At 46.2% G+C, this 27306-nt stretch overlaps 1 protein-coding gene across 1 annotated transcript in view; it reads right to left on the bottom strand.

Annotated features, from left to right (window-relative positions):
* The window catches only part of FAM189A1 (family with sequence similarity 189 member A1), a 179028-nt gene extending 153895 nt beyond the window's left edge, over positions 1-25133 (bottom strand). Inside the window, exon 1 of the mRNA XM_033167057.1 lies at positions 24915-25133. Coding sequence (XP_033022948.1) covers positions 24915-25133 — 219 coding nt within the window. The remainder of the gene's footprint in view (positions 1-24914) is intronic.
* Positions 25134-27306: the final 2173 nt, after the last annotated feature.

Here is a 27306-nt window from a genome sequence, read left to right as displayed (position 1 = left end):
TATTCCCCAACGGCTTAATGGGCAACCTCTCTTCCCAGGGAACTGTGAGAACTGTAGTTCTGTGAGGGGAATTGGGGTCTCCTTCCTACCCTTGATGCCCTAATCAGACTTTAATTCCTAGGATACTTTAAATTAATGGTGCAGGTGTGGGGAGACCGAGGGACATGCATAGGCCCCCTTTTCACTAACACACAGTCTTAGCTATATAACAAATCAGGGAGTCTCTGGAGAAGGAGCCCTTCTGCAGGCGATGCACGAGCTCTGCTTCCTTGGGCAAGGGATCTAGGACGGCACCTGGATTTTCATGCACAGATTCTTGTCAAGCCTTTGTCTTGTCTCCACAGGACTCACACCAGAGAGATTCCAAGCAGGTTGTTCCCAAGATACGTAAGAGTCAGATAATAACCCATTAAGCAATTCCTGTGATGTAGCCTGTAGCTGAATACTCAAATAAAAAGCCTTTATATTTTCTAAATGCCTTGTCAAAATGTCAAGCGGCTCTAAGTGGTACGTGAATGGTTGAAAATTTGACAAGAACACTTATTAACCATGATAGTCTAAATAGGCCATATTCAAAACATAGCAAACGTTGGCAACAAAACCCAAGTTAGAAAATCAGATGGTTACAATATGAGCTTGGGTGGTTTTCACTAGATTGCCCCCACCTCACCATCTGTGTGTGAAGTCAAAGGAAGTCATTGAGGCAACATTCACGATAACTGTGGGATAAATATCAGCCTCCTATAACCAGCAACTAGTTAATGCATGAAGGGGTTAAGACCATAGAGGAAGCACTCCTGCCAGAGCTAACTAGGTCACTCCCCCTCACCTTGGGAGAAAGGGTTAGCAAAGCCTCTGTTCCACCATGCAACCAACCAGTAAGCATGTCTGGGCTGGTCGCTCCAAGCCCAGACCACGTGGCTTCAGCAAACCATGTTTTGTTTCTATGCAAATAATTTAGAAATGTTTACCAATTTTGAAACTTAATTGTACTGCCTGTCTTTTCTTGCTGCAATATGGAAAAGCATATGAATCTCACCTTTGAAAAAAACATTTTTTATTTTTATTTTATTTTATTAAGTTTGCTTGACAACATTACATTGTTATATATGGTACTATGAAAAAAGAAAAAGAATACAAATCAAAGTTCTATACAATACAATTCACCATACATTATTCCGTATGTACACAAGTAAACAATTTTTAACCAACCAAACATGTGGTCTCTTTTTCTATGCTAAGGGAAACTTTGGAAGATACTTAGAAGGGGATATTTTAAAGGTCTGACAGCCTACATTCCCATGCTTTACTTTGCTGCATGTTTTTATGATCCTAAATCTCTGTTGGAGTTCTCTCACCAAAGTGTAATTGCTCCAAACATAGCTCTAGGCATCCAGAGAATCCTCCTTTTATTATTTAACTAAACCAGATTTATTACCACCAACAAAACCCAACAATAATTGCATGGCTTCATTGCATCAGAGTCTTCTTCCATTTCCTCTAAGAGTCGGGCAACAGAGGGCATATTTTCATAAATGTCATGATATAGTTACCCCTTAATTCACATCCATCTCCAATTTATCAAAAGAGAGAGTAAAATGCGGAGGAAATCTGGGAGCTCTTGGCTCAATTAACATTCAACTGAAGTTGGAATCTCACATAAGCAATTGCATGGAGTTTTGTTTCCAATGGGTAATGGCCACATTTCCAGAGAGAAAATCTGTAACCCACTGCTCTAGTTCAGCCTTGCCCTCCAGATGTTTTGGGCTGCAGCTCACATTAGTCCCATTCAAGATGGCTGATGGTTAGGGACAATGGAAGTTGTAGTTCAACAATGCTTAAAGGGCACCAGGTTGGGAAAGGCTGTTCTGTCTTCATTTTTTGCTGGAATGGGAATAGTGTGGAAGAAGTTCGTGCTGGATTGGACACTAAATGGTTTGTCTTTTAAAAGGAAAAAAGGATCAGCCATCAAACACAGTCTTTTTTCTAATCTCACCCACGAATCAGCAATAAAACAATTCCCTCACCCCAAAGCTGGGCACAGACAGTTCTATTCTCTCCAAAGTGAAGCACTTAACTTTGAAGCCCTGTTAAAGCTTGTTTGAAGAATAATCACCATGAGCCTACCATGGGCTCCAGCTGAGATGGTCTGTTTGCCATTGGCTGATGGAGGCTGAATTCAAGCAGGAATGGAAAGTACATAAATCACCACCTACAAGGAAGGGGGGATGGTGGTGCTAATATGAACATTCACACAGTAAAAACAAGGAAACCCAAAACTCATTTATGCATGTTGAAAGACTTGGCATTGCAGGATGTGGAGAAGGGTGGATGGGGGAGAAACACACAGAGGGTATTTTTCATCTCCTAATTTTTTAATCATGAATCACTTCAGACAGCTTGAGCGACTGATATTTGCTAAGTGGTCCCTTCCTCTCAACAAAGGAGAAATCATCAAATGTGCGTATTAGCCAACATCATGGATCCATCTGTTCCTGTTCCCATCTCATCTCAACAATTCTCCCAAGAGGCTGCTGCCTTTTAAGACAAAGCTCCTCCATCTCCGCAACATTGCAATTTGCAGGTTTATTAGACAAGCTGATTCCAAAAAGCCTGAGATTAAGGATGAAAATGAGCCTTAGCAGGGAGGAAAGGTGCATGGTTGGAAAAGGTTCAGGAAAGGACAACCAAAATGATCAGGGGGGTGGAGTTGACTTCCTTACGAGGAAAGGGTGCAGGTTTGGGACATTTTGTTCAGAGAAAGGGTGAGTAAGAAATGGAAGTGCATAAAGAAAAGTTTCTTGCCCTCTCTCACATCCCAGCCAGTACCAAGCTTTGCACACAACTGAGCACACTCCTGGTTGGCTTCATTTCAACTGCCTAATTTTGGTGGGGGGGGGGGGGTTGGCTTTTCTTAAATACACGTGAGTCAGGAAGCCTTGTAGAACTTGAAATCACCCAGAGATCTAGGAGATCAAGATCTGATGGTGCCACTCAGCACAATACACCTTCCTATGTTCAAATGCTGAAGTACTTGCAGAGCAAACTGCTGAAGGTGATTCATGTAAGTGAGCCAAGTCACGTGCCAGCCTACTGCAAGAGCTGCAGGAGACCCCTGTGGGCTGCATTTTGGCCACCCACAGATTTTCTGGCCACATGCCATTAGGAACACAAAGCCATTAGGAACACAGAGGGGGCTACAAACAAAGTGAATTTGAGTCTGGCATTTCTAGGAACTGCGCCAGACGGCTTGAACATTCAGCTAGCTATATACAGTTTCAATATGTATCTCCAGACAACTTCACATACAGATAAATTTGCACACATTTTCCTCATCCACCCCCAGTGAACTAAAAATAAAAATCGGTGGAGAACGTGAGTAATAAGAAGTATTGATTTTCAAAGAGCTCTCCTTGGGGTAAACTGTGTTATAATGCATTACAGCAGTTGCTATTGGGTTGTTTATTTCTTATCACAGATTTGTATCCCTGGAGATTGAGATCATTTACTGAAACAGAGCCCTAGAAACACACAATTTGTACTGCAGAGGAACAGCAGTCCAACACCTGGAGAGAGTTACATGGTATTCACCACAATGGCTCGCTGAACTTCCAAGATATTGTATTGCATTGTATTGATATTGTGTGTGTGTGTGTGTGTGTGTGTGTGTAATGGAAGGACACTGGGAGAACACGATGCTGGATAGTCTAATAACTACACATTTTGCAAGAATCCTAGCTACTATGGCATTTTGCAAGGCATCCTCCCTGCTGGTCTAAGGCTATGAAGGTATGCCAAGGAAGCTGGGAGCAGGGAGAATCTTTTCTTTCTAGCTTTCAGACTTTTCCTGGCTTCAACTGCAAGTTCCTTCCCACCGCAATGCTGGCTGCTTAGCAGGGAGAGGGGAGTAAGGTCAACACTAGTAAGCTGCAGTTATGCAAATGACCAGAGGTCAGAAGAGCACTGTGCACCCCAACATGCCCTCTTCTCCTGGTGCAAAGAGGGGGCACCTATTGGACTCCAACTCTCATCAGCCTCAATCTGCAAAACCAGTGACATGTTGGACCTCCAAAAGCAGAAATGTGACAAGCTGGAAGTATGACTGAGTAAGAGACAAACGCTGAAACATGGGGGATTCTGATGGGGGGGTGAACAGAAGAAGAGTCTGTCCATTAGATCAGGCCAAGGGCCCATCTAGTCCAGCATCCTGTTCTCCCAGTGTCCAACCACATGCTTACAGGAAGCCTGCAAGCAGAACTTGTGTGCAACAGGAGTTGTCTCTCTGGGCGCCCTCCAGATCCTGGTGAACTTCCAGCAGCTCTGGCAAAGACCTCTGTTTACACCCACCAACCAACCAACCAACCCACCCACCCCTCCTATTCAGCATCTTCCCCATTTTCAGCTTTATGTTATGTTCTGGGGGTGGTGTGTCTGGACAAAAAATGTGTATACTCAAACACCCCCTTGGAACCGTCCCCTGTGACCATCCTTGCCTTTCTTGAGCTGTGAGCTGAGGAAGCCTTGCTCTGCGAGGCTCTGGCAAGATCTCACAGGGCCGTCCAAGTTCCTGTGAGATCTCACAAGTGCATGCCAGAGCCCAATAAGCAAGGCAGAGAGCTCTCTCTTTGAGCCTTCCATGCATTTAATTTGTGCAATTTCAACCAGCCAACTGTCATCAACATAAAGTTGAAACTGCGCATGTTAAAGGCACGTAAATTGCAAATGCACTTCCATCTTGTTTCATTTCTCCTTCATGAGGTCCAGCGTCCCATTTGAGAGAGACCAAAGGTTCTATTTTGCATCCTAAAGGAGGAATCGCAGGATGTGCTATCAAATATTCAAACAATGCCATGTTCCCCCCCCCACTACACACATACACCTGCTCTCCCCGCCCCCCGCTCAATTATTAGCCAAGCGTAGCTGGAGAATGCCAAAACGTCTTTTCTAATTATAAAACTCTCTGAAAAGCTGCCTTAACAAAAGAAACAGAACCCCTTTCTTCCCAGAAGCCTCTATAAAAAATAATTTCTCTGAGAAGACAAAAGAAAAAATACACTCAAGGAAGGCCTGCGTTTAGAACTGGCTGCTTTACAAAAGGAAATACAGAATCTATGTGCATGTCATAGTTCTGCTGGCATCTGAATCACAAGCTGCCTCTTAAAGCCCTCTGGAACGGTTGCACGCATTCGGGGGGCAGGAAGTGATTGAGCCTTATGAATCTAACCACCCATTTAGGGAACCGCCCCCTGCTCATCCTCACCCAGAAAGGCAGAAAGCTGCCTTGCTCCAGACTTCCCACCGAGCCCAGGGTGGTCTGCTCTGCTGGCAGAAGTTCTTTGGGATTCAGGCATGGAAGGGTCATCTCGCCACCTGCTTCTGGATCCTTCTAAAACAGGAGATACCGGGGCTGAGCCTGGAGCCTTCTGCACGCAAAGCAGGTGCTCTACTATGTGTGGTAGAATCAAGAGGGCCCCTCCTTGAATGGCTTGGTGTCTGCCACTCACACAAACTACCCTGTTTCTCCTAAAATAAGACATGGCCATAAAATAAGCCATAGCAGGATTTCTATGCATTTGCGAAATATAAGCCGTTCCCCGAAAATAAGCCATACCCCGAAAATAAGCCATAGTGATGCAGCACCTCCCATTAAAACAGCCTGGAGAGGCGTGGCTATGCAGCGTACTGATGCGATGCGGTTAAAATAAGACATCCCCTGAAAATAAGCCATACTGTGTTTTGTTGAGGGGAAAAAATATAAGACGGTGTCTTATTTTAGGAGAAACACGGTATGCGCCAGATTCGCCAAGGTGCACTGATACATTCTGCCAATACATCTATTTTGCACAATTTTTTCTGCTATTTTATTCTTATTTTGTTTTTTTACTGAGTTTGCAAAATGTATTCTGGTTGTGGCAATGGAAGAAAGGGATTTTCAAGCCTCTCAGACCTCTGAATGCTGGAATTATTCAGCTAACCCACTGGCTTCCCAGATTTCTGCAGATACTGCCCACCCAGGAAAGCGCCACAACCCAGTGGCAGAAGAACACTGAATGCTGGGATCTCCCATTTTAGAAGCATCAAGTGGCAGGTGATGGCAAAGGCCGTAACCTTCCTGACACCCTGGAGAGCCACTGCCAGTCAGAGAAAGCTAGAGAAAGGGCTAGACGGGCAAATAATCTGGTAGAAGAAATATCCAAGAATATCTTCATAACCATGAAGGCTAGGGATTTGTTTATTTATTTATTTATTTATTATTGTTTAGCCCAGTTTCTTAGGAAGCCCCAGTATAACCTGCCTGCACTTTCCCTGCAGCATCTATGCAGCCCAACAACCAAATTATAGTGCTAAATGAGTTGATCCATTATCCTGCTACATCATCTGCTCTGGGCAATTCTGATCAAACACCAAGAAGGAAGTTGTGGAAATTACTGTTGTTTTTCAAGCAAAAATACTCTTAATGCGTGTCTTTCAAGCAACCATCTCACCTAGCTAGCTCTCAGCATCCACACAAAATCTAGATAACAGCTTTTTATTCCCAGCAAAGAAAACCTTTGTTTATTGCTTTTAAAAAGAAACACACAAGCAATTTTCCAGCACACCTATTGTAGGCTGCAAAATGACAACAGCCTTTTTTTAAAGAAAAAAGGACTTCGGCAATTTCAACAACTGGAGGCGAAAATGACCCTGGTGTGGGAGAACTACACTAACTCTCCTTCTTGTGGGTGGGGAAAGGTGTATTTAGAACAATATTACCAACTGAATGAGGTGTTCAAACAAGACAAGCAGCATGGTTTTAGCGATAAAAGTTCCCAATTCAAGAGGGAACTAATAGAAAACAGAGAAAAACTAATGTCAAGGCTGTATAAGATCCTGTTAAAATGGGAAACTACTGTAATGATGAAATGGTTAAATCTGCTATGATCCACTGGGCCCGGGATGTGGGAGATAATATAGAACTAGAATTGTGGGGGAAACTGTGGAAATCAGGTTTGAAATTCACAGCATGTTATGCTGTGAAAGAAAATTTAATGAAAATGATTTACAGATGGTACTCAACTCCAAGTAAATGGGCAAAGAAGTAAAAATCAGAATCAGGCATTTGTTGGAAGTATAAGGAAGAAGAATATACATTTTAACATCTGGTGGTGGATGTGTTAGAGTGGCCAAGGGATTTTGGGAGATGATTTATAATGAGATAAAGAAAATATTTAAGGTGAGAAGTGCAGCGACAATATTATATGCGTAAAAACGGCAAAATGAAATACCATATTCTTCGCTCCATAGGGCGCACCAGAGCATAGGGCGCACCTCGTTTTTAGAGGAGGAAACAAGAAAAAAAACATTTTTCTGATTTTCCTCCTCTAAAAGCCCTGTTTTTTGAGGATCAGGTAAATGTTTTGCAGCTTTTTTGCAAAGGAAGAGCCCTGTTTTTTTGAGGATCAGCTAAAAGTTTTGCAGCTTTTTTTTGCAAAGGGGGAAAAGCAAAGCTCCTTTTGCAAAGGGGGAAAAGCAAAGAGGAAAGGCCCCGTTTTTATGGGGTTCAACTCACATTTCTGAAAAATCTTAAGGAAAGGGAGCCTTTTCTACTGTTTCCAGACAGATAATCTAATCAGCCAGTCACATGTCACTGGGGAAACAAACAACCTCCCTCTGCAGCACATTCAACAATGGAGGCCTGGGTAAGGGGGCCGGGCTGAAAGGGAGCTGGGACTCTTATCTCTCTCCCAATCTCTTGCTGATCAGCTGCTGAGCGGGGTCCTTTCAACACCCCATTTTCTCTTTGTAAAATAAAAAGCACGATCTGCTTTTGGCCCCTGGGCAATTCAGCTCTAAGGACCACCATTCGCTCCATAAGACGTACAGATATTTCCCCTTACTTTTTAGGAGGGAAAAAGTTTGTCTTATGGAGCAAAAAATACAGTATATAAATAATTAAAAGAAAAAGATGGGGAACCGCCCATATAAAAAAGCTACCTGACCATCTCAAACATGGGATGTGGGGGGGGATGCTTTTGTCCAGGTGTTCTGTGTTCTTTTGCTATTGAATCTGCACATTTGCCACATTGGAAATTGGACAGCTCACTGCACACAAGTCTTTTCAACTGTTCTGTGCAAAACTTAATAACACTTTCCAAATCTGCAAATGTATTTGCTGGATCCTCTACTTCTCATACAATGCACCAGAAAAACAGCAGCAGAGGGTGGGGGCAGCTTGTGGCCTGGGGGCCCCTTCCTGCAAGTAATCTCATCCCAGAGGCTGTAGTTACCGGGAGTCTGATGTAGCAGATGATGAAGCTCACTTTTGATTCAGAGGGAAAAACCCACCAAGTTAAGCCAGTGCTCTTGAGAGTGTCTAAAGCTCTCTGATATGTCAAAAGTATCTCTGATATGAAGATCAGAGATAAGCTATAGGCTGACACGGCCCTCCCCAAATTAAGCCAACATTTCTGGGAGCATTTGAAGCTCTTCATAATTTCTATTTGTGGCATTTGAGATCAGGGTTAACATATAGATTCCTCTTGGAGTCCGTAAGAAACTGGAAAATTGTTTCTTCCTGTTGCCTTTATAACAAAAGAAGAAGAAGAAGAAGAAGAAGAAGAAGAAGAAGAAGAAGAAGAAGAAGAAGAAGAAGAAGAAGAAGAAGAAATGCTATTTGGCTGTTCTGCACTCTGGTTTTCACCGCCTTGATGTGCGACTGCCAAGTCGATGTTTCACTAAAAAGGACTCCAAGATATTTGAAAACACGAGATTGCTCTAGTGGTGCTCAAGGGTCCATTTATTTCGGGGACTACGTTTTCTGAAGACCTTGGTTTTTTATTTGGAGTGGTTAACCTGGAGGTCTTCTTGTTTACAATATGAATTGAGAACCTCCAGGAGGTTTTTAAGGCCCAGACAGGTCCTCATACAGCAAGCAGAACACCTTCCTGTTTCTAAGTACCAGAGAGGGGGAGTGAGCTTGGGCTAAATGTGGAACTATATCGTTGATGTAAAAGTTGAAAAGCGTGGGGGCTAAAACGCAGCCACTAGTCAACTTGATAGATTGAGACAAGCAGCCATCTTGTGTCAGTATCGCATATTGGTGTTTAGGAGATTCTCCAACAATCTGCTACGATTAATGGAGTCAAGCGTACACTTTTTAATTCTATTGGGCTGTTGAACAGCAAACTTACTTCTTTTACGAAGAAACTTTACAATGCAAAACTATAAAGGTATCAAACTACAAAAAGTTACCAAACACCAAAATCACAAGATCTTCTAATGTATGCTATTCCCACATCCCTACTGCTCCCACCTGTCATTCAATTTTAACTCATGATAAGACATACAAAAGAATCATAGAAAGGATTTCACATTGTCATTTAATATGATTACAGGGCTCCCCACCAGCTCTAGACTGGGTGGGTTGGATGATCCAGAATTTTGGAAGAGATGAAACCAAAGTGACTTATTTATTTAATGCATTTAATAACCCACTTTTTTATCTAAGGAGCTCAAGGTGGCATAACTGGCTCTTTCCCACTTTAATAGTCCTCACAACAACCCTGTGAGGTATGTTAGGCTGAGAGGCAGTGACTGGCCCAAGGTCACCCAGCGAGCTTCATGGCCAAGTGAGGATTTGAACTGTGGTTTCCCAGGTCCTATTCTGACATTCTAACCACTACACCACACTGTCACATTGACTCTTAGACTCCAGCTGTACCCATTTACTGGAGGGAGTCCTTCATCCCAGATACTTATAGTAAATCACTCTACCCACTTTGTACCAAGTCAGATCATTGGTCCATCTGTCTCTGTCAACCCTGGATGCCAGTGGCTCTCTAGAATTCCAGGCAGGAACTGCACCCAGTGCCTAAGAGGTTTCATGCAGGTCCGTTTCCAGCAGATTGGGCCCATGGATTAGGCCAGGGGAAGCCAACAAGTTGGTCTTCAAACGTTGTTGGCTCCAACTCCCATTCGTCCTATTAGCATAGCCAATGGACTGAGATGATGGCAGCTGTTCTTCAAGACCTGGAGGGCGCCACCTCTCCTTGCCTTGTGGTAAAGCCATCTCTGGATTAACCAGTCTAAACTCCTAAGGACAAGCATTTACTTTTAAAACACACACACACACACACAAAATATCAATCAATCACTGCAAGCAGAGCATTTTCATTTTCTGCAAAGTGGGATTATCAAGCAGCATACCTGCAGTCTTTTGTGATTTGAATAGCAGCTAGCCTTTTCCCTCCTAACGACAGCTAAATTGTGCGGGCTGCTTCCCATAACTTCTAAACCACCTGTCTGCCTGCTCCTGCAACCTCTTTCGAAAGCCTGCAATTTTTCAACTTCAGAAAAGCAGAAGAGAGCCAAAGAATGGCGAGAGATGACAGAGAGCTGAAAGCTGCATCACAGAAGGATCCCTGTTGCAGCGCATGCTTGCTTACACATGGAGCCACACAGAGACTCAGCTGGTCCTTGGTCAAATGGGTGGGTGGAAGGCAGACTGGGAATGGATCCACTGGCAGATCTCCGGGTGATGAGCAATAGTAGCTCTGAAAGGATTCTGACTTCCAGCTGTGCAACTGGGCAAAACATCTGCTCAAGAGGCATCTTCCACTATATATTTTTGGAAAGGGGTTTGTCTGCCTGCCCTTCAGCCACCTACTGAGATATCATCACCAAATTTGGCACAAGGGTTCCTGAGGTGGGGTGGGGGTCCTGTCAATGTGTGTGTGCTGGGTGTCATTCTGACGGCAGACCAAAACATCACTTTGGCATGACTTTGCCTGGTTTTTTTGGCACAAGTTCTGCCACCTCTCGAGATATCATCAGCAAACTGGGCACAAGGGTTTCCAAGGTGCGGGAGGCAGGCTTCATCACCATTTGAATGCTGGGCACCATTTTGAATCAAGATGGCAGACCAAAACAGAACACTGGTGAGATTTTTGGGCATAGGTTTGACTTCCTTTCAAGTTGTTGATGCCAAACACCACACAAAGGTTCCCAAGGTGGGGGTCTTCATCAAAAGTCACTAAAATGTGACTTTGGTGTGCATCTTGCAGACACACTCAGAGAATCCTGACTTGCTGCAAGGATGGCACAGTGGTTAGAGTGGTGGACTAGGACCTGGGAGACCAGTGAATCCCCACTCAGTCATGAAGCTCACAGGGTGACTTTACTGGATCACTGGATCTCAGCCTAACCTACCTTACAGGGTTGTTGTGAGGATAAAATGGAGAGTGGGGAGGAGACATATATGTCCTTTTGAGCTCTTCGGAGAAAAGGTAGGATAGAAATAGGACACAGAAATTAATATAATCATGCATGGCATGGAGAAAGTGGATAGAGAAAAGCTGTTCTCCCCCTCATAACACCAGAACTCAGAGACATCCAGTGAAGCTAAATGTTGGAAGATTCAGAATAGATACATAAAAGGAAATAAACTATGGCCCTCCCTCTCACAGGAGGCAGCGATGGCGGCCAGCTTGGATGGTTAAAAGAGGAGGAGACAAATTCATGGAGGAGGAGGAGGGGGGGCTATCAAGGGCCACTAGCCAGGATGGCTCTGCTCTGCCTCCACATTCAGAGGCAGCCATGCTCCTGAATACCAGCTGCTGGAAACCGCAGGAGGGGAGAAGGTTCTTGTGCATGAATCCTGCTTGCTAGCAGGGGCGGAGCAAGGGGGCGGGGCGGCCTGCCCTGGGTTCCAGGGGAGGGGGGGGTTACACTTTGGTCGGCCCTGCCCTACCCCGCCCCGACGGGCTGCCCCCAACGGGGGCATGCCGCCTTTCCCCCCCTTTCAGCGGCTTTTTTTGGCGGTAGGGGCAGGCCAGTGAGGAGGGGGTGTCGTGCCAGGGACAAGCGTGACGCCTTCTCCTCGCTGGCCCGCCCCTCGTGCCGAAAAACAGCGGCTGAAAGGGGGGGGAAAGGTAAGCAGAGCAGGCGCATTCAAGCACCTACTTTGCTTCCCCCTTCCAGCGGCCATCCACGTGCGCCGTGCCCCGGGCAGCGAAGAGGCTTCCTCCGCCGCTGCTTGCTAGTTTCACACAGACATCCGTTTGGCCACTGTGATAACAGGATACTGCACTAGATGGGCCACTGGCCTGATCCAGCAGGCTCTTCTTGTGTTCTTATTACATGCAAGGCATGAGATGAACTGAAAAACTAACAAAGACCACTATCTGTCTGAAGACTGAGTGTCAAATGTTATCGTTCCCTTTCAGTTTGCTTACCATTTATTTTGCCTCTCTCTATTCATCCCCTGGGGGAGATGAAGATAAGTGAATGCTTAAAGCAAGCCTAATCTGCTACTGCCAGGTATAGCCTGGGGGAATTGGCTTCCCAGTGGCGCTGCCCAATATTTATGTTTCCAGCTGCTTCATTCACAGCTGAGGTTAAGGGACACAGGCAGCAAAGGTCCTTAACAGACAACAGGACACAGCTTTTATGCTAATAGCCCCTATCTGTCTACAGACCTGCTTCTGTTGCAAATGCTCCCTTATCTTTTCTGGCTGAAGGCTCTTTTTCACCTCGAGGAACAAATAAAAAATCCTTATGTGCCAAATGCACTTGCTGAAGCAGGGATTACAGAACCACAAGAGCACAGCAATCATTTCAAATGAGAGAGAGAGCGCCAAGAGTGAACTTGCTAAGCAAACCTAAGGCTCTCTCCAGTATTCTCTGTTCGCTGGCAGCATCCTGTGCTAACTTGTGGGTGAGTTTTAGTGCTGTGCAACACAGGAAGCCAGCGTAACAGGGAAAGCTTGTTGCATAACAGACTGCACAATCTATTGTGCAACAAGGTCTCCAAAAACCTTGTGCTCTTGCACCACAATTTTCCACTCGTGAAAAAACCGATGTTTGTTAGCGAGAGAGATTCCCAAAGCAACCAGTGATATCTTAAGAACACATGTAGCTCAGTACTGCCTACACTGACTGGCAGCAGCTCTCCAGGGTTTCAGGAAGGAGAATTTCCTAGCCCTACCTAAGATGTTGGGGATTGAACCTAGGACCCTCTGCATGCAAAGCAGGTGCTTCACCATTTGGAGAGACACACAGCCAGCAGTGACTTGCAGGAGAAGGTGGTATGTAAACATAATGAATAATAAATCAACGAATACATACTACATGTCAAGCACATATGAACTGTTCTATACTATACTGAATCAGACACTTGGCCCATCCAGAGATGCAATGGGGTGGGGGGAAACCCCAGAAAAAACGGGGGGAAATCCCAGTTTCCCCCCTAATTTTTCAGAAATAGTGGGGAAACCACAAAAAATAGGGTGAGGGGAGAAATGCATAAGCAACTCTGAAGCAGGCACACAGCCAGTCACAGACACGACTCTCCCTCATAATCTTCGTTCCTTCTCCAGACATCTAGTTTTCTCTAGGGTAAGTCTTGACCTTTTGAAATAAAAGCGTTGGAGGAGGGGTGCCACAAAGTGGAAACAGTTGTGGGGGAAATGGGCACACAGGTCACTTTGCAGATGTTTTGCAATGTTGTATAAGCCTACTTGACGTTTAACAAGTAAGTAAATATTTTTTAAATAAAGAAAATATACATATATATATACACATCCACTGGACAGTAAACATTACAGAGGCAAACACACACGAAATATCACAATTCCAAAACTTGTGTAGGTTCACAGGATCAGACGCGTAGCATCACCCACAATGACTGCACAAGTGTGGCTCAAACCCCACCCCCCACCCCCCACCCTGCCCTTAATGGCTTTTTAGATGGTGTGCTTATGGCTATTTGTGCTCATGGCAGTTATACATGATTCTGCTTTCTTAGGGAGGTCATACTGCTTCATTTTCAGTCCCTGCACGTCCCATAACTTCCTGCTGAACCCTGAAACTTTTTATACCACCAGTATTTGGAGCCAGGGGCTCACTTTTGTTGTGCTAGTTGTGCTACAGTGCAAGAGTGCCTCTCTGGACAACAATGATAGAATAACATTTGGGAAGCACTGCAGAACAGCTAACAAAATGGAACTCTGTGTGGGCAGCCCATTATAAACTCACCACTAACGTATTATTCTTGCATTTTATGCTTTTATGTGGTGAGCCACCCTGAGATCTTCAAATGAAGGGCAGCATACAAATTTAATAAATAATAATAAATAATGCTGCAGAATATACACATAAAAATACTTGTCTGGGGGGACCATGAAGCTGATTTAACAGTTATCACCTTTTCCAAGGGAACCCTGGGGGGTCTGGGATGGAGAGAAAGTGGTTAGAAATTCTCTTATTATTCTAAACTAGAGTCCCCTGGATTCTCTGGGGGAAGCCAGGACAGTGAAGCAGCTGTGGTGTCGCAGAGCAAGAATGAACAGACCAAGCGCAGCTCCAGGGCATCGTCTGCTGGAGCACCTGAGCTCAAGAGGGCATGTCGGGGGGCGCACCCCAAACAACAACAACCCAGTGAGGTAGGCTGGGTTCAGTCAGTGACTGGCCCAAGGTCACTCAGGGAACTTCCAGGATGTGAATCCACGTTTCCACAGGCAAAGTCCAACCTGCTGACCATTTCACTTAGGGCTGGGTGATATCTGGTTTCCAACATTGCGATATATCACCAGCTAAACATTGTGATTTAGTCATATATCACAATGTCGGAAACATGGAACTATGTAGAGGGGGTACAGATCGGGCGGAGGAGCAGTCAAGGAGACCGATAGGTATGTGCCATGTGCCCTTCAAATTCCTCCTCTTGGAGGCAGGCAAGTCCTCCCTAGGCAGAGGGAGAAGGGAGAAGCAGCCCAGCCACAATTCTGGCATCAGGTTGAGGCACCACAGTTAAGGGGAGGCACCGAGGCTGCAAGTGGGACTGTTCTGCCATCGGAGGGGAAAGGGAACCAAAAGGGAAGGCAGCCAGCCAGCCATTCACCAGAGGCCTCGCAATTATAGCGCCTCCTGGAGTTTTGAAGGCTGTGTGTGGTTCATAATACATTGCCAGCTCAAAATGTACCTTTGCGCCAGTGCTAACACACTTCCACTTTAGGAAGGGCTAAAATGCATCTCCTGAGACACAGGAGATTGGCTGCAACCTTTGAGCCGCTCACTCCAATCCAGTCAGTGTGTCACGGCCATGAAGTAAGTGGCTGCAAGGCTGCATTTAATACATTATTCATCTCAAGTAATGGGCAAGAGGTTTGCAACCGGCACAACGGATGTCCATTACGAGCATTCCTAATGGAAGGGGGGGGGGGACCCATTAAGATGGAAACGAGCAGGGATAGAAATAAAGGCAATGTCCCAAAGCACAGAGACCTCTCCTGCACAGCGATTGCACTGTCTGGCTTAGAGACTGAACACCTTGCGAGACGCAACAGGTTGGCCCTGAATCTCTTCCAGCTGACTGAATCTAACAAGTCTCCACAGCGGCTCAGCCATTTCCTTAAGGCAAGAGAACATATCAGACTAAGATGACAAAGATTGCAGATTCTGCTCAGCCTGGGCATTCCTGGGCGAGACATCTTCTCCTGACTTGGCACAGGACCCAACTCCAAGGGGCTGAGGTGTTTTTGCCCCACACCCCATAAAGTATCTGAGGAGGCCTGGCCCCTCAAAGTTGATGGGCATTGCTATTCAAATGGGGTTTCTGAAGAAGTGCGCATGCACACGAAAGCTCATACCAAGAACAAACACAGTTGGTCTCTAAGGTGCTACTGAAAAGAATTTTCTATTTTGTTTCAAATGGGGTGGGTGTGTCGTGTCATGTGATCAATTATGTGGGGCCTGGCTTACCTAGGCCACACACACACCCCAATATTTTATTTAAGTTGGCACCATTGTGTCCTGGCCTATCTCACAGAGTTAGTTGCAAGGATAAAAATGCCATTACCATCCGGAGATCCCTGGAGGATAATTTGCTTATTAATGGCCTTTTTGTCCTGTTACACTTTCCTCCAATGACATCAGGGTGGCATAAACAACACACACACTTTATCCTCACACCAGCCACCAGAGCTATTCAGGGCTTTATAGACCAATAGACCAACCTTGAACTTGGGGTGGTAGCAGATGGGCAACCGGTACAGATCTCTGAACAGTGTCTTGCTCCTGCCAGCAGCAGGACTGCTGCATTCTGCACTAACTGCAGCTTCCAGATCAAGCACAACAGAAACCCCACAGAGAGTGTACTGCAGTAATCCAAAGTACCACACACATATCTCAGTAGAGACTGAAATGTTCCAGTGGTAGAGGAACAGAACTGATGACACAGCAGCTGCCCAAGCGAGCATCATAATCTCGATACCGAGCACAGACAGGCAGATCAGAATAATCAGCAAAATGCAGCAGAGAGATCAAGGGCCCATCATGCCAGGCCCAGCTGAACAAGCCATTTAACACTGCAGATTTGGAAGACCCGGAAGAAACAGGAACAATTCTCAGTCTCGAAATGAACACAAATGAGCTTTGCTGCAACCCAAAAATATCTCACTCGCCTGGTCATATTTCTGCAGTCACACAGCATACCCTCCTCTCCCTAAGAAATACTGGTGTTGGGAGCATTTCTTTTGGATACATGCAAAATGATCTCTCAGGAACCTGTTGCATTTTTTTGGCCAAAGGGGTTTGCTGAATGGCCTCTATGGCTGATAGCCACTAGAATACATAACATGTTATTTTTTATTATTATTATTATTATTATTATTATTATTATTATTACTACTACTACTACTAATTTATTGATCGCTTCTAAACCACTGTCTCAAGGTGATTAACACATGGGATAATTAAAAGGTTAAACACACAAATACAAATAATTCATTTAAAACCCCAACAAGTGGACACTCATAGTGAAAGGTCCATTTATCCAGCTGGGGAAACCTGTTGGAACAGAAATGTTTTCAACTATTTCCAAAAAAGTTCAGATAAGGTTTCTTGACAGAGATACTGCTCCACAGAACAGGAGGATCCACAACAGAAGCCCTTCTCCAAGTTACTATGGAGTAGGCTTCTGAGATCGTTGGAACTTGCAGGAGAAACTTTTTTGCAGACTGCAGTGATCTACTGGGAGCATGATAAGGGATAAGGTAGTCTCTCTAATAACCTGGTCCTGATGTGTATAGTGACATATGTTAGTACCAACACCTTGAACGTGGCCTGGTAGCAAATTGGCAGCCAATGCAAATCCTGCCAGCAAATTCTTATGTGCTGGGTGTGGTTTTCCCCACAAGCAGCCTAGCCACCACATTCTGCACTAGCTGCAGCCTCTTGGCCAGCCCAAGGGTAGCCCCACATAGAGTGCATTGCAGTAATCCAACCATGAGGTTACCAATGCATGGACAACTCTGATCAAACTATCCTGGTCTAGGAATGGCCGTAAATGTCTTACCAACCCAAGTTGGTAAAACATGTATGCATCTACCTGGGTAAGACCTAAGGAAAACAATGAGAGAGAGAACTGAATTTGGCATGTGACTAGTAAGAGACAGCTCCGGAGAGCCACAAGGGCTGTTGGGTTCTGGGGGACTGATGCTGCCTAAATGGATAAGCACCGTCTGGGCTCCAGCACCCTCTTTCCCAAAGGCAACTGATCGAACTACAAGCTGCCCCTGAAACAGGGAGAACAAAATAGTAGTGACACTTTCAAAAATTTCAGAATTCAACACATGCTAACAAAGTTCCAAATTTAGACCGGTCCATCTGGTGCTAGCTAGAAAGATGTAGCCTCCAGTATTTGTCTCCTGCCAACAGCCTGATGTATATAAAGAAAACAGATATAAAACCTAATTAGCAAGCATCTCAGGGATTAAGACTGCAACGCAATAGATGCTAACCTGGATGGGAGGTCTACTGAACACAATTATCATCGGCTTGTTGTAACACCTCGGTGGGCTTTTTCACTGGTGGCACCAGTGCTGTGGAATGCTTCTCCTGCTGAAATATGAGAGGCCCCCATCAATAGTGACATTCCGCCAGCTCTTGAAGACACACCTGTTTCCTGACTTAAACATCCCATTTTTCATTTGCTGCTTTAACTCCTTATTATTGTTGTGCTGTTTTAATAGGCTTGTTTGATTGTACATTTTAATTCTGGGTATTTATTTCAATATTTTGATTAAACAGTTTTATTGTACACTTTAATTATGTGTGTTTTTCGTAACAAGCTTTACATTTTGTCAACTGCATAGAAGCCACCGGTGATTATGTGGTACAGTGGTGCCCCGCTAGACGAATGCCTCGCTAGACGAAAAACTCGCTAGACGAACGGCATTCGTCTAGCGGAAGCTGCCCTGCAAGACGAAAAAGTCTATGGGGCTGCTTCGCAAGACGAAAAATTTTCGTCTTTTTTTTCCGTTTAGCGGAGCGCGGCTGTCATTGCCGCTTCGCTAGACGAAAAAAACGCAATACGAAAAAATTCGTAGAATTAATTATTTTTGTCTTGCGGGGCACCACTGTATATACATTAATAAACAGTAACAAGAGCTCTATGGCATTTACTTGTGAGTGAACACATGTAGGATCAAGCAGCGAGCAGCCAGTCTACCTGAAAGATTGTATCTTCCCATACAAACCTGGTCAGGTGCTAAGATCCTCAGGTGAGCACCTCCACTCTGTTGCCTCCATATCAGAGGCACAGTTGGCAGTGATATGAGAAACAGCCTTTTCTGTGGCTGCCCCCATATTGTAAGATTCCCTCCCAAGAGAGCTAAGACTGGCTCTCTCCCTCTCTGCTATCTTTCTGCCACCAGGCTAAGACATTCCTGTACAGACAGGCCTTTGGAAACTGAGGTGCACATGAGGCTAGCCACTGCACTGCTGCCAGGGCAAATTATATTTTAACTGCCAGTTTTAAATATGTTGTGATGTATTTTCACAAGTATTTTAAACTAGTTTGTTGCTTGGACAATCCTAGCGAAGCACCAGTAGTTTCTGGTGAGATCTTGCCAAAGTCTTACAAGATTTCATGTGTTCTATGAGATCTCTTGAGAGGAGGAGACTCTTGAGAGTCCCATGGACTGCAAAAAGATCAAACTTATCCATCCTTAAAGAAATCAGCCCTGAGTGCTCACTGGAAGGGCAGATCCTGAAGCTGAGGCTCCAGTACTTTGGCCACCTCATGAGAAGAGAAGACTCCCTGGAAAAGACCCTGATGTTGGGGAAGATGGAGGGCACAAGGAGAAGAGGGCGACCGAGGACGAGATGGTTGGACAGTGTTCTCGAAGTGACTGGCATGAGTTTGGCCAAACTGCGGGAGGCAGTGAAAGATAGGGGTGCCTGGCGTCCATGGGGTCACGAAGAGTCGGACATGACTGAACAACAACAAATGAGATCTCGCAAGATTCTGGCGATATATCCCCAAAAACTGCTGCCGACGGCACTTCTCTGCTGCTGGTGCAGGTGGTAGGGTGGGCAGCAGAGGCGAGGCAAGTGCCCCCTCGTGTGCTTCCACCACTTGGAGGTGGGCACCTCCCGCTGCCTCATCATTGGGCAGGGCCTGCAAAAGACTGATGTACCAGGAAAAGGAAATGACATTATTTTTTAGGAGACACTCTGAGGTGACCACATGTAGTTGGGAAGTTACTTATCAGAGTTAAATACCCTCTGCAGCACAATCAGCTACACAAGCAAGACTCTCCTACTCGATTTACATTCTGCATACTTCAGCCTTTGCTGGTTTACTGCCAGCATCATTTATTCTGGTTCTGATAGTCAGGAGGAGACAGGTCATTGAACTCCTGGACCAACCTATGGGAGACCCTGTTCATTTCCGTCTGCATGTTGAAATTCCAAGAGCCTTTCAAGTACATATCTGCATTCATGAGGGCTAAAAGCACACCCTTCTTTTTGTTAAACAAAAGCTGAGATTCACATAAAGATGTATTTTTCCTCATTCCGTGTTGCCATGGCCTATGCACATAACCCTGATTATTACCAGGTCAGGAAATAACTGAGACCGCCAGCTTCAGGGCAACTGTTTGCCTTTCTGCTTAAAATGATTTTACATACCTTATCTCATGAGCCTGGTCACAGAGAAGAGGTCAGGAAAGGGACCAGATGGTTAAAATTAAGTCAAATGGAAAATGCTCTGATTCCACAGCCCAGTTTACCCACTGGACAAAAGAGCAACAAAAACTCTCAGCGGAACAGCCACCCAAAGCACAACATGGACATAATTCTCTTATTTCCACCACAGCTGCCCATAAAAACCAGGAGGACTTGACAATGTGTGTAATTTACAAGCAGACTGGGAAAGTAGGCGCAGAGTCTCTTTACGGCCAGCCACTCCTTGACCAGAGCACCACCCACATCGCACCAGACCAGAGCAGTCTTTAAATCAACCTGCCCAAGCCCCTGCTCTCCGCCCAGGCTCAGTCTGTAGGAGACATGCAGGGAGAGAAGAGGCGGCAAATCTGCCTCCAGGAACAGATCCAGTTGACTTCCAGAAACTACCTAAACATCAGGACCCCCCAAACAGAGTGCAACTCTCAAGGCTTGAATTGGACCCAGTTTTCTTCATAGATAAAGCGCTGCTGAAGCCTTACTGGAGATAAGCCATTTGGAAGGATGAAACCCAGTGCTTATTTTTAGAGCTTCCATATGTGCACCTGAGCTTTATCTTTGTGGGTGATGAATTTCTACTCTAAGTGTTGGTCTTCATTTGCATTATGGAGGGAATTGTTTGTTCAGATTTGCTCTGAAGGAGTTGCAACTGAAGGCGTGGGGGACCCCACACTCAGGGGCGAAGCACAGGGCTTGAGGCCTCCCTATTCATCCCTCAAGGCTTTCCCACATGCTCAGGCCAACTCCATCATTGACCCTGCTCTGGGGGCTTGAAGCAGCTGTGAGAGGATGCGGGGGAGAGGAAGACGAGGTTGGGCAAGAGGTTGGTGAGCAACACAAACAGGGGCAGTAGTTACCCATCCCTGTTGCTAGCCTGGGTGGAGAGACATGTGGGGAGGTGGGTGTTGGGAAACTCCTGAGTTCTGCATGGCTCCAATGCACCCAGGATTAGAAACTCAGGATATAAGCTACCGTAATTGCCAAACATAGGTTTTGGTCGCCACAACGGAACGCCTAGCTGCCATTTTTTGGGTGAGAATAAAACAAATTCAAGCTTCAAGGAAAATAGCAATGCTGCATTGCTCATTCACTTTTGCCTCTGGCCACCCCCACAAAACCTTTGGCACAAGCCTCTAGGCCCATTCGCGTGGGCAGCAAGCCTAGGAAGAGCATAGAAGGGATCCCAAGGGTCATCTAGTCCAGTGTTTTTCAACCACTGTTCCGCGGCACACTAGTGTGCCGCGAGATGTTGCCTGGTGTGCCGTGGGAAAAATTGTGTTTATTTGATTCCTATTCAAGAGAATTACTTTATATATAGTCAATATAGGCACAGAGTTAAAAATTTTTAACATTTTCTAATGGTGGTGTGCCTCGTGATTTTTTTCATAAAACAAGTGTGCCCTTGCCCAAAAAAGGTTGAAAAACACTGATCTAGTCCAACCCCCTGGAATGCAGGAATCTCAGCAAAAGCATTCATTACAGATGGTCATCCAAGCTCTGCTTAAAAACATCCAAGGAAGGAGAGTCCACCACCTTTCCAGGGAGTCTGTTCCACTGTCAAACAGCTCTTACTGTCAGAAAGTTATTCCTGGTGTTTAGTCAGAATCTCCTTTCCCCAACCCCCATATTGCAGATGGGGGGGGGCGGGTGCTGAGGCTGAAACTGGGGACTTTCTGGGTCAAGAGTTCAGTCTCTTTGCCACACTGCAGCCCCAACCTTCACAAGATAGCAACTTCCGAAAGGTCAAGGTATAAACCAGTTTCCAACTCAATAATGCCAGTTTAAGTGGGTGCTGATGGGTCGAAGTTCTGAGTCAAACTTCTGGGCCCTCAGCCTGCCTTCAGCTGCATGCCCATGTTTTTGCAGCACTGAAGGCTCCAGAACAGAACTTGATTATTCAATCCATTACTCTGCAATGAACACATAAAGGTGCATGGGGACAAGGAAGAATGCAAGAGACAGAAATGGAATCCATAGCGGGAGGGGGATCATAATAAGAGCAAAACTTGATTTGCAAATAAAGTTATTTTTCCTTCCAACATTTACTCCATCATATATACATTTTGATTTCCTTAGCGATACCCTCTCCCCACTTTCACTGGATGAAAAATTAAATAAAACAACACAAGTCCTCTCTAATATTTGCTGTATTTAGGTGATGAACTGAAGCACACACTCAGGGCTTTGCGCCATTAGGAAACTTGAAAAAACAGACTGGATTAACACCAAGCAAGCTAAGAGATGGTCCTTTTAAGGAATCCTACAAATACTGAGCGATCTAGCTTAATTTTTTCTAAGTTGCCTTCTGTTTGCTGAAAAGATTAACAGACTAATAAAAAATATGATCCTCAGCAGTAGAAATTGCAACTCAAGTCATGCTTAGGCTCAGAGGACAAACCGTTCACTCTGGACATTTTATTCTGCAGACCTCTTCAAACTACTTCAGTCCATCCACAGAAGTGAAGCAACACATTCCCTCCTTTTGCCAGTACAGTAGGAATCCCGTCCTATGGACACTTCCTACTTGAAATTGGTAATTCAAACTTTTTGTTTAAAAGAAAACAAAATCTCCAGGATCCTGACATGAGCAATATGAAAAAGGGAAGGTGGATAAATGAGGAATTCTCTCTAGTGGTGCAACTGCTTGACCTGCTTTGCAGCAAAAATGACAAAGACTCTTGTGGTACCTTTCTGCAACAAATTTCTTCCTGCAACAAATTTGCATTAAAAAAATAAATTAAAAAAAATTAACAGTCCTAACCATGTCTATGTAGAAGTAAGTCCTGTTTGAGTCAATGGGGCTCACACTCAGGTACGTGCCATTTGGATTGCAGGCTAACAGTTACGTTGGCATAAGTTTTACGTGGACAGGCACACAGCCAGTGTGGTGTAGTGGTTAGAGTGGCAGACTAGGACATGGGAGACCAGGGTTCAAATTACCACTTGGTCATGAAGCTCACAGGGTGACATTGGGCCAGACCCGCCTCTCAGCCTGACTTACCTCACAAGGTTGTTGTGGGGATTACATGAGGAGGAGGAAGAGACCCATGCATGCTACCTTGAGCTCCTTGGGCAAAAGAAGGTGGGATTTTAATGCAATAATATATATATATATATATATATATATATATATATATATACACACACACACACACACACACACACACACACAGGGGTGTAGAAGAATTGTAAAAGATGTGAGTTAGACAGCAATGAAATGCAAAAATACAAGCAATTCATGTAAAACTGCTCTGTATGTAAAATAAGCACTGCGACCACTCACAAAATACAATCCCCTTACAATGGCTTGGTCCCCTGACACTGGTCAAATCTGGAGCTCCTCCTCCAGTGTAACAGCCCCATTTAGTTAAACTGACTCCTTTGGACTTAAGCCCATCTATTAAAGGTGCTTCAAAAGTCCTTTCAGATGAATTGGGATGCACAGACAGGCACCTCTTTCTCTCAGGTCAGGGCCTTCAGCTGGGAGAGCCCAGGCAGGGAGGCACTCACAATATGTGCTCACAATCTTTTTATCTCCAGGCAAGCAAGGATTTTACCCTGTTGAAGAGCTTGACTCTTCCTAGTTCTTAAATAAATGATACTCCAGCAAAACAGAACAGAACAAAGAGAAGGTAACACCTCAGTCCAATGCATGAAAATAAAACAATGATTCATTTCAGCGAGGTTAATGTCTACATTGTTTTATGCTATGAATTCTTTAAATTCAAGGTCTTTGTCAAATTAAATTAAGGTGACCAGATTTTTTTCAATGAATCCGGGGACACTTTTCAACTTCAATGGATTTTGTATGGGGACTGATTTGTAAATCCAGGGACTGTCCCTGGGAAACAGGGACATCTGGTAACCTTAAATTAAATGAACTTCTGAGGAGAGGTGTAATATTGCTACTACGGTACCTAATTATCCCAGTGCCCTTGCCCAGGATGCAGTACAAAGTGGGTGCAAAACCAAGTTCAGAGAATATATTTTGAATCAAGTTACACTGACCCCTTCTTCAGAAGGGGGCAGCAGGAGAAGCACCTAGTGGAACCCAGAGGTCTCTAGCTGGCATCCCCTAAGACTGTGTTTCTCAACAAGGGGGCACACCCCACCCTCACAGGGGGTAGGATATGAAGATCTCAGGGTGCATGTGAGTGCACTTTTTAAAATAAAAATGTGCAATCTAAAATTAAAAAATAAACACCACAAAATTCCAATCCATTTGGAAATTCGACAAAATCATTAGGAGAGCCAGATTTGAAGCTTATGTGTGGTGTGTGTGTGTGTTAGGGCACGGGTTTAAAGGGGCTGAGAAAACTGCCCTAAGCAGTCTCACCTAAGAAATGCTTTCTGTATTAGACTCAAGATCAACCTAGTGAAACATCATGCTTCCCACGGTGATCAACTAGGGGCCACCAAGGAGCCCAGAACCAATGCCCTCCTGTTGGCTCCCCAACACCTGATGCTCACCGATACACTGCGCCTGAACGCAGGAGCTCCCCCATACCTCCTATGGCAAAGCGTGGCTGGGAGACCCGTCTTAGAATACCGGATCAGCCTTCCTAGGTCAAACCAAGGACCCACCTTCCAGAAGGAAGATGAACATCCCTCCCCGTGTCGCTTGTCCCTGGCATTCCACCCTCAGAGGTAGACTGCTCCGGAACCTGGAGGCTCCATTCCTCTCCGGCCGCTCTCGGCGGCAGCATCCTCCTAAGAGAGAAGCGCGCCAGCAGGACCCGAAGGCAACTCGCCCGTCCTCCTTCCGAAAGGCAAACAAACCCCGAGGGGCAAACAAACTTTCTCGGCCTGGCCTCAGGTGCGTTGAGGGGCCGGCTCCAGGCCGCCGGCGCATCCCGCCCGCCCCACCGCGGAGAAAGGCCCTTCCGGGCGGCGGGAAAACAGTGCCTTACCGAGAAGCCGGCCCAGAAGGGGCAGGAGTGGCGGACGCGGGCCGAGGTGGTGAGCGCCAGGGCGGCGAAGCTGACGGCCACGATGAGGCAGCCGAGGACCATCTGGGTGACGCCGAGGGCCAGCATGATCCGCGAGCGGGTGCGGTACTCGCGCAGGCGGGAGAGGCTGCGCGACAGCGCGGCGGGGCTGAGCGAGCGCGGCCCCCCGACGGGCATCATCCTCAAGGGGGCGGCGGCGGCGCCGCTGCTGCTGTTGCTTCGCCCGGCCAGCGGCATCTCCCTGGCCCGGGGGGCGGGGGGGGGGGCGGGCGGGCGCCTCTCCGGCAGCGGCGGCGCTATCAAGGGCGGCTCATCCCAGCCCGCGACGACGACGCCCGGCAGCGCAGCGCGCGGGGAAGCCGCGGGGCCCGCGCCGCCCTCGTCGCCGCCGCCCGCCGCCCTCGCCCATGGCCGCCGGGGACCCTCAGCGCGCGCTCGGCCGCGGCAGGAGCCACTCCGCGGGCGGCATGGCCGGTTGAGGCTCCGCTCAGCCGGGCTGCCTCGCCGCCGCCGCCGCAGCAAGCGCTCTGGCTGGCGCCGCCTCCGCCTCTAGCGCCTCCTTCCCGCTCCGGGCGCCGCTGATCCTCCGCGCCGGCAGGCAGGCAGGTGCTGCAGCGGCACAGCTCCCTCCGCGCGCCGCTCCAGCCACCGGCTTGACCCAATGCCCGGAAAGGCGTGAGGCGCCGCAGCCCCGGGGGGGGGGAGGGAGGGGGCGGCCGAGGAGGCTCCGCACGGGCTGCAGCGCTGCGGAGGGAGCCGCGGGAGGGGGGGCGTGGAGAGAGGCGAGGACGCCCCTCCCCCGCCCCTCCGCCCTCCCTCCTAGTTCTGCGTGGACGCCCCCCCCCACTCGCCCCCCCTTTTCCAGCTCCATGGTAAAGGGGGAATTGGACATTTGGGGGCGTGTTGGCTTCCCACGTGCGCCAAGGGCTCTGGGAGGGGGCTGGGGGGGGAGCAGCGCCCTCGGGGAGCGGTTTGTGCTTGTGTGCGGACGGGCGCACGGGGACTTGGGTTCGAGTCTCCTGCCCGAAGTTCTGGAGAGACGCTGCCAGTCCGTGTCCGGATGGCCTGTCTTGGTGTAAGGCAGCTTCCTAAACCCAGGAAAGGGGGCTCATCTTCCTGCAGCGGAAAGCAATATTGCGTTTTGCAGAGGAGGGCTGGACATGGTCCTCCGCTAAGGCCTTGCTTGGGACAGGCTTGGGCTTAAGCAGGAGAAAGGAGTGTGTCCCCTGAAGATAACCCACACCTGTTAGAACAGATCACAGAAATACATGTAGAAAGAAAGATTAAATATTTAGGGTAAAAACAAATATATTTAAGGATAATTACATACCTACGTGGAAAGAAGTTAAGAGAGATCTGGAAGTGTGGGGAAGGATGAAACTATCATTCTGGGGAAGAATATCTGCTGTAAAAATGAATGTGCTACCAAGGATGCTATTTTTATTTCAATCTATACCCGTGATAAGTGGGAAGGGACACTTAAGAGAATGGTAGAAAAAAATATCCAAATTGATCTGGCAGCGTAGCTGTCAACTTTTCCCTTTTCTTGCAAGGAATCCTATTCGGAATAAGGGAATTTCCCTTTAAAAAAGGGAAATGTTGACAGCTATGTCTGGCAGGGAAAGAAACTAAGAATAAAATATAAGTTACTAATTGATTTTAAAGAAAGGGGGGCTTCTTCTTGCCAGATTTGAAGTTATATTGTGGGATTGGATTTTGTTTAAAAATACAGATTAGATTTGGAAGGTCATGATAACAGGTTTGGGTGGCACACATATTTATGGTATGATAAAACAAAAGCACATAAAGGATTCCTGAACCACTTGGTAAGAAAATCAGTCTGTGAGGTATGGGATAGATTTAAAAACTTACTAGAATGAAGAACACCATGATGGCTCTCTCCACTGGAAGCAATTTTGGTTAAAAAATTAAATATGAGAGAGGATTGGGCCACCTATAAATAGAGGCAGAAGACCAACTAAAATTGAGAAAATTTGAAGATATAAGAGAATTATTAATGGATCGGTTACAGTATCACCAATTAAATGATGTTTTTAAGGTAGACAAAAAAAGCTTTTGATACATTGAGATTGAGATTTAAAATAGATCTATTGGAAAATAATGTGAAAGTGCTATCAAAAATGTACAAACTACTTTTGGAATAAGGGATGTGGGTGGCGCTGTGGCCTAAACCACAGAGTCTAGAGCTTGTCAATCGGAAGGTCGGCAGTTCGAATCCCCACGACGGGGTGAGCTCCCGTTGTTCGGTCCCAGCTCCTGCCCACCTAGCAGTTCAAAAGCACGTCAAGTGCAAGTAGATAAATAGGTACCGCTCCGGTAGGAAGGTAAACGG

The sequence above is a fragment of the Lacerta agilis genome, chromosome 13 (assembly GCF_009819535.1).
Source record: "Lacerta agilis isolate rLacAgi1 chromosome 13, rLacAgi1.pri, whole genome shotgun sequence".
NCBI lineage: Eukaryota > Metazoa > Chordata > Lepidosauria > Squamata > Lacertidae > Lacerta > Lacerta agilis.
Note: the sequence above shows the minus strand (reverse complement) of the source record. Positions and strands in the feature narration are given on the sequence as shown.